Source organism: Salvelinus fontinalis, chromosome 33 (assembly GCF_029448725.1).
Source record: "Salvelinus fontinalis isolate EN_2023a chromosome 33, ASM2944872v1, whole genome shotgun sequence".
NCBI classification, from domain to species: Eukaryota; Metazoa; Chordata; class Actinopteri; order Salmoniformes; family Salmonidae; genus Salvelinus; species Salvelinus fontinalis.
The window spans coordinates 4,857,360-4,874,899 of NC_074697.1; the positions used below are offsets into that span (position 1 = coordinate 4,857,360).

The following is a 17,540-nucleotide window of genomic DNA, read 5'->3' on the forward strand; positions in this document are numbered from 1 at the left end:
AGTTTGACTGTCAGACATGGCAGAGGTCAGAGGGCACACAGAACCTTGCCCTGCTTGATGAGGGAGGACCATGGGAATAGAACGAGAGAGTGGAGGGAGGGACACGAAGAGAGAGAACGACTGGAGTGGGAGAAGAGAGATCGGAAAGAGAATGAGAGTGGGAGTGGGAGATACTGAGAGTGGGAGAGAGTGGGAGAGGGAAATAATGAGAATGGGAGAGGGAGGGAGGGAGGGAGAATGGGAGGGAAATAGGGGAATGGTAGACAACAAGATTTGGATATAAATGGTTGATGAGAGAGGGAGGGAAAGAGGAAGAGGGAGGGAGGAAGGAAGAGAGGGAAAGAGTGAAAGAAGGAGGGATGGAAAAACATGTCCCAGATTCCCATGCTATTTAATAGAGAGCATTACCAAAGTGAGCTGATAGAACGTTAGAGAAGAGAGGAACCTGACAGCATGTGTGTGTGTGTGTGCAGACAGATATATGACTGATCGTAAGCAGGAATATACTTGATGTGCTGTAGTATCAGGCAGTCCTTCCATGCAGGACTTTTTCTTTACTGACAGATGGAAACGGACTCTTCAGAAAAGCTTCAGACCAAGAACCTGGGATAGTATTATACTGGATCTTCAGAAAAGCCTCAGACCAGGAACCTGGGATAGTATTATATTGGATCTTCAGAAAAGCCTCAGACCAGGAACATGGGATAGTATTATACCGTAGTATGTACACTGTATTTCAAAACTGTGAATTAGTAGATAGTATTATAGTAGTACTGGAGTAGTATTATAGTAGTACTGGAGTAGTATTTTTTGGGGATCTTTTTCTTCCTTCCAAATATGGAGTTTTAACTAGAACGTATTTCTATTGGATGCTTGACAGACTACACACTAGATGATCAACTTTAATGTATTTTATCTATTTGTAAATTGAGACATTCATAACACACACACACACACACACCATGTGGTCTGCCTGCTGAGGGGCCTATCTGGGACTCCTCTGGGTGTGACTGAGAGAGACGGACAGAAGACGGGAGAGACTTAAAAGAGAGAAAAAGGGGAAGGAGAGCAGGCGAGTCAAAGAGATGTACTTGTACAAAGCCACCTGTTCAGACATCCCTAACCCAAAGCAGAAGGGAGCCTCAAAACAAGCGAACAAGGGCCCAGGGGGACCGGCAGGACAGGGGGGCCAGGGGGGTCAGGGTGGCCAAGGAAGGAAATGTCAGCTGGGTTCGGCGAGGCCCGGGGCAAAACCCTACACCCCTCTTATGCTGTGGGGTGGCCTGAGAGCCAGCACCCCTCTGGAGGGCAAACAACTGGAGGAGTTTCTCAATGTCCACGCTCTGTCACTACAGGACACTGTGATGAACCAGACCCGCATGGCCTACAGGTAATAGTCTACGTACAGGTGTGTGTGTCTTAATGCTGAGCAACGTTGTGCAAATGGTATACAGATGTCTGTGTGTGTGTGTGTGTTTGCTGTAGTCATTCGTTTTGGATGTAGGGAGGCTGATACTGTTTGACCTGTTGGTTTTACCAGTGTTTGAAAATGTTATACGGATGCGAGAAAGGGGGATATCTAGTCAGTTGTACAACTGAATGCATTCAACTGAAATGTGTCTTCAGCATTTAACCCAACCCCTCTGAATCAGAGAGGTGCAGGGGGCTGCTTTCATCAATGTCCATGCCATCGGCGGCCAGGGACCAGTTGACGTTGTTGTTGTTGTTGTTGTTGATGATGTCATTGTTATTGTTGTTATTGTTGTTGTTGTTGTTGATGTCATTGTTATTGTTGTTATTGTTATTGTTGTTGTTGTTGTTGTTATTGTGGTTTTATGGGACGGATTATTGGTCTTTAAAAAATATATATATTATCGAATTATCATTAGAGGTGTTCTAATAGCAATCTGTTTTTCTGAATTTGTGAAATCATATGTTGATATGTAGATGTATTTTTAGATATAAATTGTGTTTTCTATGAAGCTGTGAACAATAGTTTGTGTTATGTAATGTCCACTTGGCCTGAAACCCTATTGGCCGTGCCTTCTCTGCCATTGGATGGTTATTTGTATGCCCAGTTGATGCCAGCTGGATGTTCTTATAGAGGTTTGTCTGCTATGTGGCATTGGGATGTCTGGCTGATTGCTACTGTAGTCTTCTCTAACTTGCAGTTGAGAACTAGCTGGTGTGGGTGTTAGTTTATGAGAACTAGATGGTGTGGGTGTTAGTTGGAGAGAACTAGCTGGTGTGGGTGTTAGTTTATGAGAACTAGATGGTGTGGGTGTTAGTTGGAGAGAACTAGATGGTGTGGGTGTTAGTTGGAGAGAACTAGATGGTGTGGGTGTTAGTTGGAGAGAACTAGATGGTGTGGGTGTTAGTTGGAGAGAACTAGCTGGTGTGGGTGTTAGTTGGAGAGAACTAGATGGTGAGGGTGTTAGTTGGAGAGAACTAGATGGTGTGGGTGTTAGTTGGAGAGAACTAGATGGTGTGGGTGTTAGTTGGAGAGAACTAGATGGTGTGGGTGTTAGTTGGAGAGAACTAGATGGTGTGGGTGTTAGTTGGAGAGAACTAGCTGGTGTGGGTGTTAGTTGGAGAGAACTAGATGGTGAGGGTGTTAGTTGGAGAGAACTAGATGGTGTGGGTGTTAGTTGGAGAGAACTAGATGGTGTGGGTGTTAGTTGGAGAGAACTAGATGGTGTGGGTGTTAGTTGGAGAGAACTAGATGGTGTGGGTGTTAGTTGATGAGAACTAGATGGTGTGGGTGTTAGTTGGAGAGAACTAGCTGGTGTGGGTGTTAGTTGGAGAGAACTAGATGGTGTGGGTGTTAGTTGGAGAGAACTAGATGGTGTGGGTGTTAGTTGGAGAGAACTAGATGGTGTGGGTGTTAGTTGGAGAGAACTAGATGGTGTGGGTGTTAGTTGGAGAGAACTAGATGGTGAGGGTGTTAGTTGGAGAGAACTAGATGGTGTGGGTGTTAGTTTATGAGAACTAGATGGTGTGGGTGTTAGTTGGAGAGAACTAGATGGTGAGGATGTTAGTTGGAGAGAACTAGATGGTGTGGGTGTTAGTTGGAGAGAACTAGATGGTGTGGGTGTTAGTTGGAGAGAACTAGATGGTGTGGGTGTTAGTTTATGAGAACTAGATGGTGTGGGTGTTAGTTGGAGAGAACTAGATGGTGAGGGTGTTAGTTGATGAGAACTAGATGGTGTGGGTGTTAGTTGGAGAGAACTAGATGGTGAGGGTGTTAGTTGGAGAGAACTAGATGGTGAGGGTGTTAGTTGGAGAGAACTAGATGGTGTGGGTGTTAGTTGATGAGAACTAGATGGTGAGGGTGTTAGTTGGAGAGAACTAGATGGTGTGGGTGTTAGTTGGAGAGAACTAGATGGTGTGGGTGTTAGTTTATGAGAACTAGATGGTGTGGGTGTTAGTTGGAGAGAACTAGATGGTGCGGGTGTTAGTTGGAGAGAACTAGATGGTGTGGGTGTTAGTTTATGAGAACTAGATGGTGTGGGTGTTAGTTGGAGAGAACTAGATGGTGTGGGTGTTAGTTGGAGAGAACTAGATGGTGTGGGTGTTAGTTGGAGAGAACTAGATGGTGTGGGTGTTAGTTTATGAGAACTAGATGGTGTGGGTGTTAGTTGGAGAGAACTAGATGGTGTGGGTGTTAGTTGGAGAGAACTAGATGGTGTGGGTGTTAGTTTATGAGAACTAGATGGTGTGGGTGTTAGTTTATGAGAACTAGATGGTGTGGGTGTTAGTTTATGAGAACTAGATGGTGTGGGTGTTAATTGGAGAGAACTAGATGGTGTGGGTGTTAGTTGATGAGAACTAGATGGTGTGGGTGTTAGTTGATGAGAACTAGATGGTGTGGGTGTTAGTTGGAGAGAACTAGATGGTGTGGGTGTTAGTTGATGAGAACTAGATGGTGTGGGTGTTAGTTGGAGAGAACTAGATGGTGTGGGTGTTAGTTGGAGAGAACTAGATGGTGTGGGTGTTAGTTGGAGAGAACTAGATGGTGTGGGTGTTAGTTGGAGAGAACTAGTTGGTGTGGGTGTTAGTTGATGAGAACTAGATGGTGAGGGTGTTAGTTGGAGAGAACTAGACGGTGAGGGTGTTAGTTGGAGAGAACTAGATGGTGAGGGTGTTAGTTGGAGAGAACTAGACGGTGAGGGTGTTAGTTGGAGAGAACTAGATGGTGAGGATGTTAGTTGGAGAGAACTAGTTGGTGTGGGTGTTAGTTTATGAGAACTAGATGGTGAGGGTGTTAGTTGGAGAGAACTAGATGGTGAGGGTGTTAGTTGGAGAGAACTAGACGGTGAGGGTGTTAGTTGGAGAGAACTAGATGGTGTGGGTGTTAGTTGGAGAGAACTAGATGGTGTGGGTGTTAGTTTATGAGAACTAGATGGTGTGGGTGTTAGTTGGAGAGAACTAGATGGTGTGGGTGTTAGTTGGAGAGAACTAGATGGTGTGGGTGTTAGTTGGAGAGAACTAGATGGTGAGGGTGTTAGTTGGAGAGAACTAGATGGTGAGGGTGTTAGTTGGAGAGAACTAGATGGTGTGGGTGTTAGTTGGAGAGAACTAGATGGTGTGGGTGTTAGTTTATGAGAACTAGATGGTGTGGGTGTTAGTTGGAGAGAACTAGATGGTGTGGGTGTTAATTGGAGAGAACTAGATGGTGTGGGTGTTAGTTGGAGAGAACTAGATGGTGTGGGTGTTAGTTGGAGAGAACTAGATGGTGAGGGTGTTAGTTGGAGAGAACTAGATGGTGTGGGTGTTAGTTGGAGAGAACTAGATGGTGTGGGTGTTAGTTGGAGAGAACTAGATGGTGTGGGTGTTAGTTAATGAGAACTAGATGGTGTGGGTGTTAGTTAATGAGAACTAGATGGTGAGGGTGTTAGTTGGAGAGAACTAGATGGTGAGGGTGTTAGTTGGAGAGAACTAGATGGTGTGGGTGTTAGTTGGAGAGAACTAGATGGTGTGGGTGTTAGTTTATGAGAACTAGATGGTGTGGGTGTTAGTTGGAGAGAACTAGATGGTGTGGGTGTTAGTTTATGAGAACTAGATGGTGTGGGTGTTAGTTGGAGAGAACTAGATGGTGTGGGTGTTAGTTGGAGAGAACTAGATGGTGTGGGTGTTAGTTGGAGAGAACTAGATGGTGTGGGTGTTAGTTAATGAAAACTAGATGGTGTGGGTGTTAGTTGGAGAGAACTAGATGGTGTGGGTGTTAGTTGGAGAGAACTAGATGGTGTGGGTGTTAGTTGGAGAGAACTAGATGGTGTGGGTGTTAGTTGGAGAAAACTAGATGGTGTGGGTGTTAGTTGGAGAGAACTAGATGGTGTGGGTGTTAGTTGGAGAGAACTAGATGGTGTGGGTGTTAGTTGGAGAGAACTAGATGGTGTGGGTGTTAGTTGGAGAGAACTAGATGGTGTGGGTGTTAGTTGGAGAGAACTAGATGGTGTGGGTGTTAGTTGGAGAGAACTAGATGGTGTGGGTGTTAGTTGGAGAGAACTAGATGGTGTGGGTGTTAGTTGGAGAGAACTAGATGGTGTGGGTGTTAGTTTATGAGAACTAGATGGTGTGGGTGTTAGTTTATGAGAACTAGATGGTGTGGGTGTTAGTTGGAGAGAACTAGATGGTGTGGGTGTTAGTTTATGAGAACTAGATGGTGTGGGTGTTAGTTGGAGAGAACTAGATGGTGTGGGTGTTAGTTGGAGAGAACTAGATGGTGTGGGTGTTAGTTGATGAGAACTAGATGGTGTGGGTGTTAGTTGGAGAGAACTAGATGGTGTGGGTGTTAGTTGGAGAGAACTAGATGGTGTGGGTGTTAGTTGATGAGAACTAGATGGTGTGGGTGTTAGTTGGAGAGAACTAGATGGTGTGGGTGTTAGTTTATGAGAACTAGAGGGTGTGGGTGTTAGTTGGAGAGAACTAGATGGTGTGGGTGTTAGTTGGAGAGAACTAGATGGTGTGGGTGTTAGTTGGAGAGAACTAGTTGGTGTGGGTGTTAGTTGGAGAGAGCTAGATGGTGTGGGTGTTAGTTGATGAGAACTAGATGGTGTGGGTGTTAGTTTATGAGAACTAGATGGTGTGGGTGTTAGTTGGAGAGAACTAGATGGTGTGGGTGTTAGTTGGAGAGAACTAGATGGTGTGGGTGTTAGTTGGAGAGAACTAGATGGTGTGGGTGTTAATTTATGAGAACTAGATGGTGTGGGTGTTAGTTAATGAGAACTAGATGGTGTGGGTTTTAGTTGGAGAGAACTAGATGGTGTGGGTGTTAGTTGGAGAGAACTAGATGGTGTGGGTGTTAGTTTATGAGAACTAGATGGTGTGGGTGTTAGTTGGAGAGAACTAGATGGTGTGGGTGTTAGTTGGAGAGAACTAGATGGTGTGGGTGTTAGTTGGAGAGAACTGGATGGTGTGGGTGTTAGTTGGAGAGAACTAGAGGGTGTGGGTGTTAGTTTATGAGAACTAGATGGTGTGGGTGTTAGTTGGAGAGAACTAGATGGTGTGGGTGTTAGTTTATGAGAACTAGATGGTGTGGGTGTTAGTTGGAGAGAACTAGATGGTGTGGGTGTTAATTGGAGAGAACTAGATGGTGTGGGTGTTAGTTGGAGAGAACTAGATGGTGTGGGTGTTAGTTAATGAAAACTAGATGGTGTGGGTGTTAGTTGGAGAGAACTAGATGGTGTGGGTGTTAGTTGGAGAGAACTAGATGGTGTGGGTGTTAGTTTATGAGAACTAGATGGTGTGGGTGTTAGTTGGAGAGAACTAGATGGTGTGGGTGTTAGTTGGAGAGAACTAGATGGTGTGGGTGTTAGTTTATGAGAACTAGATGGTGTGGGTGTTAGTTAATGAGAACTAGATGGTGTGGGTTTTAGTTGGAGAGAACTAGATGGTGTGGGTGTTAGTTGGAGAGAACTAGATGGTGTGGGTGTTAGTTTATGAGAACTAGATGGTGTGGGTGTTAGTTGGAGAGAACTAGATGGTGTGGGTGTTAGTTTATGAGAACTAGATGGTGTGGGTGTTAGTTGGAGAGAACTAGATGGTGTGGGTGAAAGTTGGAGAGAACTAGCTGGTGTGGGTGTTAGTTTATGAGAACTAGATGGTGTGGGTGTTAGTTGGAGAGAACTAGATGGTGTGGGTGTTAGTTGGAGAGAACTAGATGGTGTGGGTGTTAGTTGGAGAGAACTAGATGGTGTGGGTGTTAGTTGGAGAGAACTAGCTGGTGTGGGTGTTAGTTGGAGAGAACTAGATGGTGAGGGTGTTAGTTGGAGAGAACTAGATGGTGTGGGTGTTAGTTGGAGAGAACTAGATGGTGTGGGTGTTAGTTGGAGAGAACTAGATGGTGAGGGTGTTAGTTGGAGAGAACTAGATGGTGTGGGTGTTAGTTGGAGAGAACTAGATGGTGTGGGTGTTAGTTGGAGAGAACTAGATGGTGTGGGTGTTAGTTGGAGAGAACTAGATGGTGTGGGTGTTAGTTGGAGAGAACTAGATGGTGTGGGTGTTAGTTGATGAGAACTAGATGGTGTGGGTGTTAGTTGGAGAGAACTAGCTGGTGTGGGTGTTAGTTGGAGAGAACTAGATGGTGTGGGTGTTAGTTGGAGAGAACTAGATGGTGTGGGTGTTAGTTGGAGAGAACTAGATGGTGTGTGTTAGTTGGAGAGAACTAGATGGTGTGGGTGTTAGTTGGAGAGAACTAGATGGTGAGGGTGTTAGTTGGAGAGAACTAGATGGTGTGGGTGTTAGTTTATGAGAACTAGATGGTGTGGGTGTTAGTTGGAGAGAACTAGATGGTGAGGATGTTAGTTGGAGAGAACTAGATGGTGTGGGTGTTAGTTGGAGAGAACTAGATGGTGTGGGTGTTAGTTGGAGAGAACGAGATGGTGTGGGTGTTAGTTTATGAGAACTAGATGGTGTGGGTGTTAGTTGGAGAGAACTAGATGGTGAGGGTGTTAGTTGATGAGAACTAGATGGTGTGGGTGTTAGTTGGAGAGAACTAGATGGTGAGGGTGTTAGTTGGAGAGAACTAGATGGTGAGGGTGTTAGTTGGAGAGAACTAGATGGTGTGGGTGTTAGTTGATGAGAACTAGATGGTGAGGGTGTTAGTTGGAGAGAACTAGATGGTGTGGGTGTTAGTTGGAGAGAACTAGATGGTGTGGGTGTTAGTTTATGAGAACTAGATGGTGTGGGTGTTAGTTGGAGAGAACTAGATGGTGCGGGTGTTAGTTGGAGAGAACTAGATGGTGTGGGTGTTAGTTTATGAGAACTAGATGGTGTGGGTGTTAGTTGGAGAGAACTAGATGGTGTGGGTGTTAGTTGGAGAGAACTAGATGGTGTGGGTGTTAGTTGGAGAGAACTAGATGGTGTGGGTGTTAGTTTATGAGAACTAGATGGTGTGGGTGTTAGTTGGAGAGAACTAGATGGTGTGGGTGTTAGTTGGAGAGAACTAGATGGTGTGGGTGTTAGTTTATGAGAACTAGATGGTGTGGGTGTTAGTTGGAGAGAACTAGATGGTGTGGGTGTTAGTTTATGAGAACTAGATGGTGTGGGTGTTAATTGGAGAGAACTAGATGGTGTGGGTGTTAGTTGGAGAGAACTAGATGGTGTGGGTGTTAGTTTATGAGAACTAGATGGTGTGGGTGTTAGTTGATGAGAACTAGATGGTGTGGGTGTTAGTTGATGAGAACTAGATGGTGTGGGTGTTAGTTGGAGAGAACTAGATGGTGTGGGTGTTAGTTGATGAGAACTAGATGGTGTGGGTGTTAGTTGGAGAGAACTAGATGGTGTGGGTGTTAGTTGGAGAGAACTAGATGGTGTGGGTGTTAGTTGGAGAGAACTAGATGGTGTGGGTGTTAGTTGGAGAGAACTAGTTGGTGTGGGTGTTAGTTGATGAGAACTAGATGGTGAGGGTGTTAGTTGGAGAGAACTAGACGGTGAGGGTGTTAGTTGGAGAGAACTAGATGGTGAGGGTGTTAGTTGGAGAGAACTAGACGGTGAGGGTGTTAGTTGGAGAGAACTAGATGGTGAGGATGTTAGTTGGAGAGAACTAGTTGGTGTGGGTGTTAGTTTATGAGAACTAGATGGTGAGGGTGTTAGTTGGAGAGAACTAGATGGTGTGGGTGTTAGTTGGAGAGAACTAGATGGTGTGGGTGTTAGTTGGAGAGAACTAGATGGTGTGGGTGTTAGTTGGAGAGAACTAGATGGTGTGGGTGTTAGTTGATGAGAACTAGATGGTGTGGGTGTTAGTTGGAGAGAACTAGCTGGTGTGGGTGTTAGTTGGAGAGAACTAGATGGTGTGGGTGTTAGTTGGAGAGAACTAGATGGTGTGGGTGTTAGTTGGAGAGAACTAGATGGTGTGGGTGTTAGTTGGAGAGAACTAGATGGTGTGGGTGTTAGTTGGAGAGAACTAGATGGTGAGGGTGTTAGTTGGAGAGAACTAGATGGTGTGGGTGTTAGTTTATGAGAACTAGATGGTGTGGGTGTTAGTTGGAGAGAACTAGATGGTGAGGATGTTAGTTGGAGAGAACTAGATGGTGTGGGTGTTAGTTGGAGAGAACTAGATGGTGTGGGTGTTAGTTGGAGAGAACGAGATGGTGTGGGTGTTAGTTTATGAGAACTAGATGGTGTGGGTGTTAGTTGGAGAGAACTAGATGGTGAGGGTGTTAGTTGATGAGAACTAGATGGTGTGGGTGTTAGTTGGAGAGAACTAGATGGTGAGGGTGTTAGTTGGAGAGAACTAGATGGTGAGGGTGTTAGTTGGAGAGAACTAGATGGTGTGGGTGTTAGTTGATGAGAACTAGATGGTGAGGGTGTTAGTTGGAGAGAACTAGATGGTGTGGGTGTTAGTTGGAGAGAACTAGATGGTGTGGGTGTTAGTTTATGAGAACTAGATGGTGTGGGTGTTAGTTGGAGAGAACTAGATGGTGCGGGTGTTAGTTGGAGAGAACTAGATGGTGTGGGTGTTAGTTTATGAGAACTAGATGGTGTGGGTGTTAGTTGGAGAGAACTAGATGGTGTGGGTGTTAGTTGGAGAGAACTAGATGGTGTGGGTGTTAGTTGGAGAGAACTAGATGGTGTGGGTGTTAGTTTATGAGAACTAGATGGTGTGGGTGTTAGTTTATGAGAACTAGATGGTGTGGGTGTTAGTTGGAGAGAACTAGATGGTGTGGGTGTTAGTTTATGAGAACTAGATGGTGTGGGTGTTAGTTGGAGAGAACTAGATGGTGTGGGTGTTAGTTTATGAGAACTAGATGGTGTGGGTGTTAGTTGGAGAGAACTAGATGGTGTGGGTGTTAGTTGGAGAGAACTAGATGGTGTGGGTGTTAGTTTATGAGAACTAGATGGTGTGGGTGTTAGTTGATGAGAACTAGATGGTGTGGGTGTTAGTTGATGAGAACTAGATGGTGTGGGTGTTAGTTGGAGAGAACTAGATGGTGTGGGTGTTAGTTGATGAGAACTAGATGGTGTGGGTGTTAGTTGGAGAGAACTAGATGGTGTGGGTGTTAGTTGGAGAGAACTAGATGGTGTGGGTGTTAGTTGGAGAGAACTAGATGGTGTGGGTGTTAGTTGGAGAGAACTAGTTGGTGTGGGTGTTAGTTGATGAGAACTAGATGGTGAGGGTGTTAGTTGGAGAGAACTAGACGGTGAGGGTGTTAGTTGGAGAGAACTAGATGGTGAGGGTGTTAGTTGGAGAGAACTAGACGGTGAGGGTGTTAGTTGGAGAGAACTAGATGGTGAGGATGTTAGTTGGAGAGAACTAGTTGGTGTGGGTGTTAGTTTATGAGAACTAGATGGTGAGGGTGTTAGTTGGAGAGAACTAGATGGTGAGGGTGTTAGTTGGAGAGAACTAGACGGTGAGGGTGTTAGTTGGAGAGAACTAGATGGTGTGGGTGTTAGTTGGAGAGAACTAGATGGTGTGGGTGTTAGTTTATGAGAACTAGATGGTGTGGGTGTTAGTTGGAGAGAACTAGATGGTGTGGGTGTTAGTTGGAGAGAACTAGATGGTGTGGGTGTTAGTTGGAGAGAACTAGATGGTGAGGGTGTTAGTTGGAGAGAACTAGATGGTGAGGGTGTTAGTTGGAGAGAACTAGATGGTGTGGGTGTTAGTTGGAGAGAACTAGATGGTGTGGGTGTTAGTTTATGAGAACTAGATGGTGTGGGTGTTAGTTGGAGAGAACTAGATGGTGTGGGTGTTAATTGGAGAGAACTAGATGGTGTGGGTGTTAGTTGGAGAGAACTAGATGGTGTGGGTGTTAGTTGGAGAGAACTAGATGGTGAGGGTGTTAGTTGGAGAGAACTAGATGGTGTGGGTGTTAGTTGGAGAGAACTAGATGGTGTGGGTGTTAGTTGGAGAGAACTAGATGGTGTGGGTGTTAGTTAATGAGAACTAGATGGTGTGGGTGTTAGTTAATGAGAACTAGATGGTGAGGGTGTTAGTTGGAGAGAACTAGATGGTGAGGGTGTTAGTTGGAGAGAACTAGATGGTGTGGGTGTTAGTTGGAGAGAACTAGATGGTGTGGGTGTTAGTTTATGAGAACTAGATGGTGTGGGTGTTAGTTGGAGAGAACTAGATGGTGTGGGTGTTAGTTTATGAGAACTAGATGGTGTGGGTGTTAGTTGGAGAGAACTAGATGGTGTGGGTGTTAGTTGGAGAGAACTAGATGGTGTGGGTGTTAGTTAATGAGAACTAGATGGTGTGGGTGTTAGTTAATGAGAACTAGATGGTGAGGGTGTTAGTTGGAGAGAACTAGATGGTGAGGGTGTTAGTTGGAGAGAACTAGATGGTGTGGGTGTTAGTTGGAGAGAACTAGATGGTGTGGGTGTTAGTTTATGAGAACTAGATGGTGTGGGTGTTAGTTGGAGAGAACTAGATGGTGTGGGTGTTAGTTTATGAGAACTAGATGGTGTGGGTGTTAGTTGGAGAGAACTAGATGGTGTGGGTGTTAGTTGGAGAGAACTAGATGGTGTGGGTGTTAGTTGGAGAGAACTAGATGGTGTGGGTGTTAGTTAATGAAAACTAGATGGTGTGGGTGTTAGTTGGAGAGAACTAGATGGTGTGGGTGTTAGTTGGAGAGAACTAGATGGTGTGGGTGTTAGTTTATGAGAACTAGATGGTGTGGGTGTTAGTTGGAGAGAACTAGATGGTGTGGGTGTTAGTTGGAGAAAACTAGATGGTGTGGGTGTTAGTTGGAGAGAACTAGATGGTGTGGGTGTTAGTTGGAGAGAACTAGATGGTGTGGGTGTTAGTTGGAGAGAACTAGATGGTGTGGGTGTTAGTTGGAGAGAACTAGATGGTGTGGGTGTTAGTTGGAGAGAACTAGATGGTGTGGGTGTTAGTTGGAGAGAACTAGATGGTGTGGGTGTTAGTTGGAGAGAACTAGATGGTGTGGGTGTTAGTTGGAGAGAACTAGATGGTGTGGGTGTTAGTTTATGAGAACTAGATGGTGTGGGTGTTAGTTTATGAGAACTAGATGGTGTGGGTGTTAGTTGGAGAGAACTAGATGGTGTGGGTGTTAGTTGGAGAGAACTAGATGGTGTGGGTGTTAGTTTATGAGAACTAGATGGTGTGGGTGTTAGTTGGAGAGAACTAGATGGTGTGGGTGTTAGTTGGAGAGAACTAGATGGTGTGGGTGTTAGTTGATGAGAACTAGATGGTGTGGGTGTTAGTTGGAGAGAACTAGATGGTGTGGGTGTTAGTTGGAGAGAACTAGATGGTGTGGGTGTTAGTTGATGAGAACTAGATGGTGTGGGTGTTAGTTGGAGAGAACTAGATGGTGTGGGTGTTAGTTTATGAGAACTAGAGGGTGTGGGTGTTAGTTGGAGAGAACTAGATGGTGTGGGTGTTAGTTGGAGAGAACTAGATGGTGTGGGTGTTAGTTGGAGAGAACTAGTTGGTGTGGGTGTTAGTTGGAGAGAACTAGATGGTGTGGGTGTTAGTTGATGAGAACTAGATGGTGTGGGTGTTAGTTTATGAGAACTAAATGGTGTGGGTGTTAGTTGGAGAGAACTAGATGGTGTGGGTGTTAGTTGGAGAGAACTAGATGGTGTGGGTGTTAGTTGGAGAGAACTAGATGGTGTGGGTGTTAGTTTATGAGAACTAGATGGTGTGGGTGTTAGTTAATGAGAACTAGATGGTGTGGGTTTTAGTTGGAGAGAACTAGATGGTGTGGGTGTTAGTTGGAGAGAACTAGATGGTGTGGGTGTTAGTTTATGAGAACTAGATGGTGTGGGTGTTAGTTTATGAGAACTAGATGGTGAGGGTGTTAGTTGGAGAGAACTAGATGGTGAGGGTGTTAGTTGGAGAGAACTAGACGGTGAGGGTGTTAGTTGGAGAGAACTAGATGGTGTGGGTGTTAGTTGGAGAGAACTAGATGGTGTGGGTGTTAGTTTATGAGAACTAGATGGTGTGGGTGCTAGTTGGAGAGAACTAGATGGTGTGGGTGTTAGTTGGAGAGAACTAGATGGTGTGGGTGTTAGTTGGAGAGAACTAGATGGTGAGGGTGTTAGTTGGAGAGAACTAGATGGTGAGGGTGTTAGTTGGAGAGAACTAGATGGTGTGGGTGTTAGTTGGAGAGAACTAGATGGTGTGGGTGTTAGTTTATGAGAACTAGATGGTGTGGGTGTTAGTTGGAGAGAACTAGATGGTGTGGGTGTTAATTGGAGAGAACTAGATAGTGTGGATGTTAGTTGGAGAGAACTAGATGGTGTGGGTGTTAGTTGGAGAGAACTAGATGGTGAGGGTGTTAGTTGGAGAGAACTAGATGGTGTGGGTGTTAGTTGGAGAGAACTAGATGGTGTGGGTGTTAGTTGGAGAGAACTAGATGGTGTGGGTGTTAGTTAATGAGAACTAGATGGTGTGGGTGTTAGTTAATGAGAACTAGATGGTGAGGGTGTTAGTTGGAGAGAACTAGATGGTGAGGGTGTTAGTTGGAGAGAACTAGATGGTGTGGGTGTTAGTTGGAGAGAACTAGATGGTGTGGGTGTTAGTTTATGAGAACTAGATGGTGTGGGTGTTAGTTGGAGAGAACTAGATGGTGTGGGTGTTAGTTGGAGAGAACTAGATGGTGTGGGTGTTAGTTTATGAGAACTAGATGGTGTGGGTGTTAGTTGGAGAGAACTAGATGGTGTGGGTGTTAGTTGGAGAGAACTAGATGGTGTGGGTGTTAGTTGGAGAGAACTAGATGGTGTGGGTGTTAGTTAATTAAAACTAGATGGTGTGGGTGTTAGTTGGAGAGAACTAGATGGTGTGGGTGTTAGTTGGAGAGAACTAGATGGTGTGGGTGTTAGTTTATGAGAACTAGATGGTGTGGGTGTTAGTTGGAGAGAACTAGATGGTGTGGGTGTTAGTTGGAGAAAACTAGATGGTGTGGGTGTTAGTTGGAGAGAACTAGATGGTGTGGGTGTTAGTTGGAGAGAACTAGATGGTGTGGGTGTTAGTTGGAGAGAACTAGATGGTGTGGGTGTTAGTTGGAGAGAACTAGATGGTGTGGGTGTTAGTTGGAGAGAACTAGATGGTGTGGGTGTTAGTTGGAGAGAACTAGATGGTGTGGGTGTTAGTTGGAGAGAACTAGATGGTGTGGGTGTTAGTTGGAGAGAACTAGATGGTGTGGGTGTTAGTTTATGAGAACTAGATGGTGTGGGTGTTAGTTTATGAGAACTAGATGGTGTGGGTGTTAGTTGGAGAGAACTAGATGGTGTGGGTGTTAGTTGGAGAGAACTAGATGGTGTGGGTGTTAGTTTATGAGAACTAGATGGTGTGGGTGTTAGTTGGAGAGAACTAGATGGTGTGGGTGTTAGTTGGAGAGAACTAGATGGTGTGGGTGTTAGTTGATGAGAACTAGATGGTGTGGGTGTTAGTTGGAGAGAACTAGATGGTGTGGGTGTTAGTTGGAGAGAACTAGATGGTGTGGGTGTTAGTTGATGAGAACTAGATGGTGTGGGTGTTAGTTGGAGAGAACTAGATGGTGTGGGTGTTAGTTTATGAGAACTAGAGGGTGTGGGTGTTAGTTGGAGAGAACTAGATGGTGTGGGTGTTAGTTGGAGAGAACTAGATGGTGTGGGTGTTAGTTGGAGAGAACTAGTTGGTGTGGGTGTTAGTTGGAGAGAACTAGATGGTGTGGGTGTTAGTTGATGAGAACTAGATGGTGTGGGTGTTAGTTTATGAGAACTAGATGGTGTGGGTGTTAGTTGGAGAGAACTAGATGGTGTGGGTGTTAGTTGGAGAGAACTAGATGGTGTGGGTGTTAGTTGGAGAGAACTAGATGGTGTGGGTGTTAGTTTATGAGAACTAGATGGTGTGGGTGTTAGTTAATGAGAACTAGATGGTGTGGGTTTTAGTTGGAGAGAACTAGATGGTGTGGGTGTTAGTTGGAGAGAACTAGATGGTGTGGGTGTTAGTTTATGAGAACTAGATGGTGTGGGTGTTAGTTGGAGAGAACTAGATGGTGTGGGTGTTAGTTGGAGAGAACTAGATGGTGTGGGTGTTAGTTGGAGAGAACTGGATGGTGTGGGTGTTAGTTGGAGAGAACTAGAGGGTGTGGGTGTTAGTTTATGAGAACTAGATGGTGTGGGTGTTAGTTGGAGAGAACTAGATGGTGTGGGTGTTAGTTGGAGAGAACTAGATGGTGTGGGTGTTAGTTTATGAGAACTAGATGGTGTGGGTGTTAGTTGGAGAGAACTAGATGGTGTGGGTGTTAATTGGAGAGAACTAGATGGTGTGGGTGTTAGTTGGAGAGAACTAGATGGTGTGGGTGTTAGTTAATGAAAACTAGATGGTGTGGGTGTTAGTTGGAGAGAACTAGATGGTGTGGGTGTTAGTTGGAGAGAACTAGATGGTGTGGGTGTTAGTTTATGAGAACTAGATGGTGTGGGTGTTAGTTGGAGAGAACTAGATGGTGTGGGTGTTAGTTGGAGAGAACTAGATGGTGTGGGTGTTAGTTGGAGAGAACTAGATGGTGTGGGTGTTAGTTGGAGAGAACTAGATGGTGTGGGTGTTAGTTGGAGAGAACTAGATGGTGTGGGTGTTAGTTGGAGAGAACTAGATGATGTGGGTGTTAGTTGGAGAGAACTAGATGGTGTGGGTGTTAGTTGGAGAGAACTAGATGGTGTGGGTGTTAGTTGGAGAGAACTAGATGGTGTGGGTGTTAGTTGGAGAGAACTAGATGGTGTGGGTGTTAGTTGGAACGAACTAGATGGTGTGGGTGTTAGTTTATGAGAACTAGATGGTGTGGGTGTTAGTTAATGAGAACTAGATGGTGTGGGTGTTAGTTGGAGAGAACTAGATGGTGTGGGTGTTAGTTGGAGAGAACTAGATGGTGTGGGTGTTAGTTTATGAGAACTAGATGGTGTGGGTGTTAGTTGGAGAGAACTAGATGGTGTGGGTGTTAGTTGGAGAGAACTAGATGGTGTGGGTGTTAGTTGGAGAGAACTGGATGGTGTGGGTGTTAGTTGGAGAGAACTAGAGGGTGTGGGTGTTAGTTGGAGAGAACTAGATGGTGTGGGTGTTAGTTTGAGAGAACTAGATGGTGTGGGTGTTAGTTGGAGAGAACTAGATGGTGTGGGTGTTACTTTATGAGAACTAGATGGTGAGGGTGTTAGTTGGAGAGAACTAGATGGTGTGGGTGTTAGTTGGAGAGAACTAGATGGTGTGGGTGTTAGTTGGAGAGAACTAGATGGTGTGGGTGTTAGTTGGAGAGAACTAGATGGTGTGGGTGTTAGTTGATGAGAACTAGATGGTGTGGGTGTTAGTTGGAGAGAACTAGATGGTGTGGGTGTTAGTTGGAGAGAACTAGATGGTGTGGGTATTAGTTGGAGAGAACTAGATGGTGTGGGTGTTAGTTGATGAGAACTAGATGGTGTGGGTGTTAGTTGGAGAGAACTAGATGGTGTGGGTGTTAGTTGGAGAGAACTAGATGGTGTGGGTGTTAGTTGGAGAGAACTAGATGGTGTGGGTGTTAGTTTATGAGAACTAGATGGTGTGGGTGTTAGTTGGAGAGAACTTGATGGTGTGGGTGTTAGTTGGAGAGAACTAGATGGTGTGGGTGTTAGTTGGAGAGAACTACTTGGTGAGGGTGTTAGTTGGAGAGAACTAGATGGTGTGGGTGTTAGTTGGAGAGAACTAGATGGTGTGGGTGTTAGTTGGAGAGAACTAGATGGTGTGGGTGTTAGTTGGAGAGAACTAGATGGTGTGGGTGTTAGTTGGAGAGAACTAGATGGTGTGGGTGTTAGTTGGAGAGAACTAGATGGTGTGGGTGTTAGTTTATGAGAACTAGATGGTGTGGGTGTTAGTTGGAGAGAACTAGATGGTGTGGGTGTTAGTTGGAGAGAACTAGATGGTGTGGGTGTTAGTTGGAGAGAACTAGATGGTGTGGGTGTTAGTTGGAGAGAACTAGTTGGTGTGGGTGTTAGTTGATGAGAACTAGATGGTGTGGGTGTTAGTTGGAGAGAACTAGATGGTGTGGGTGTTAGTTGATGAGAACTAGATGGTGTGGGTGTTAGTTGGAGAGAACTAGATGGTGTGGGTGTTAGTTGGAGAGAACTAG

General features: G+C 45.0%; 1 protein-coding gene across 1 annotated transcript in view; it reads left to right on the forward strand.

The window, feature by feature from the left end:
* The first annotated feature begins 357 nt into the window (after positions 1-357).
* The window catches only part of kcnab1a (potassium voltage-gated channel subfamily A regulatory beta subunit 1a), a 192,796-nt gene continuing 175,613 nt past the window's right edge, over positions 358-17,540 (forward strand). The window contains exon 1 of the mRNA XM_055895049.1: positions 358-1,390. Coding sequence (XP_055751024.1) covers positions 1,086-1,390 — 305 coding nt within the window. The 5' untranslated portion in view covers positions 358-1,085. The remainder of the gene's footprint in view (positions 1,391-17,540) is intronic.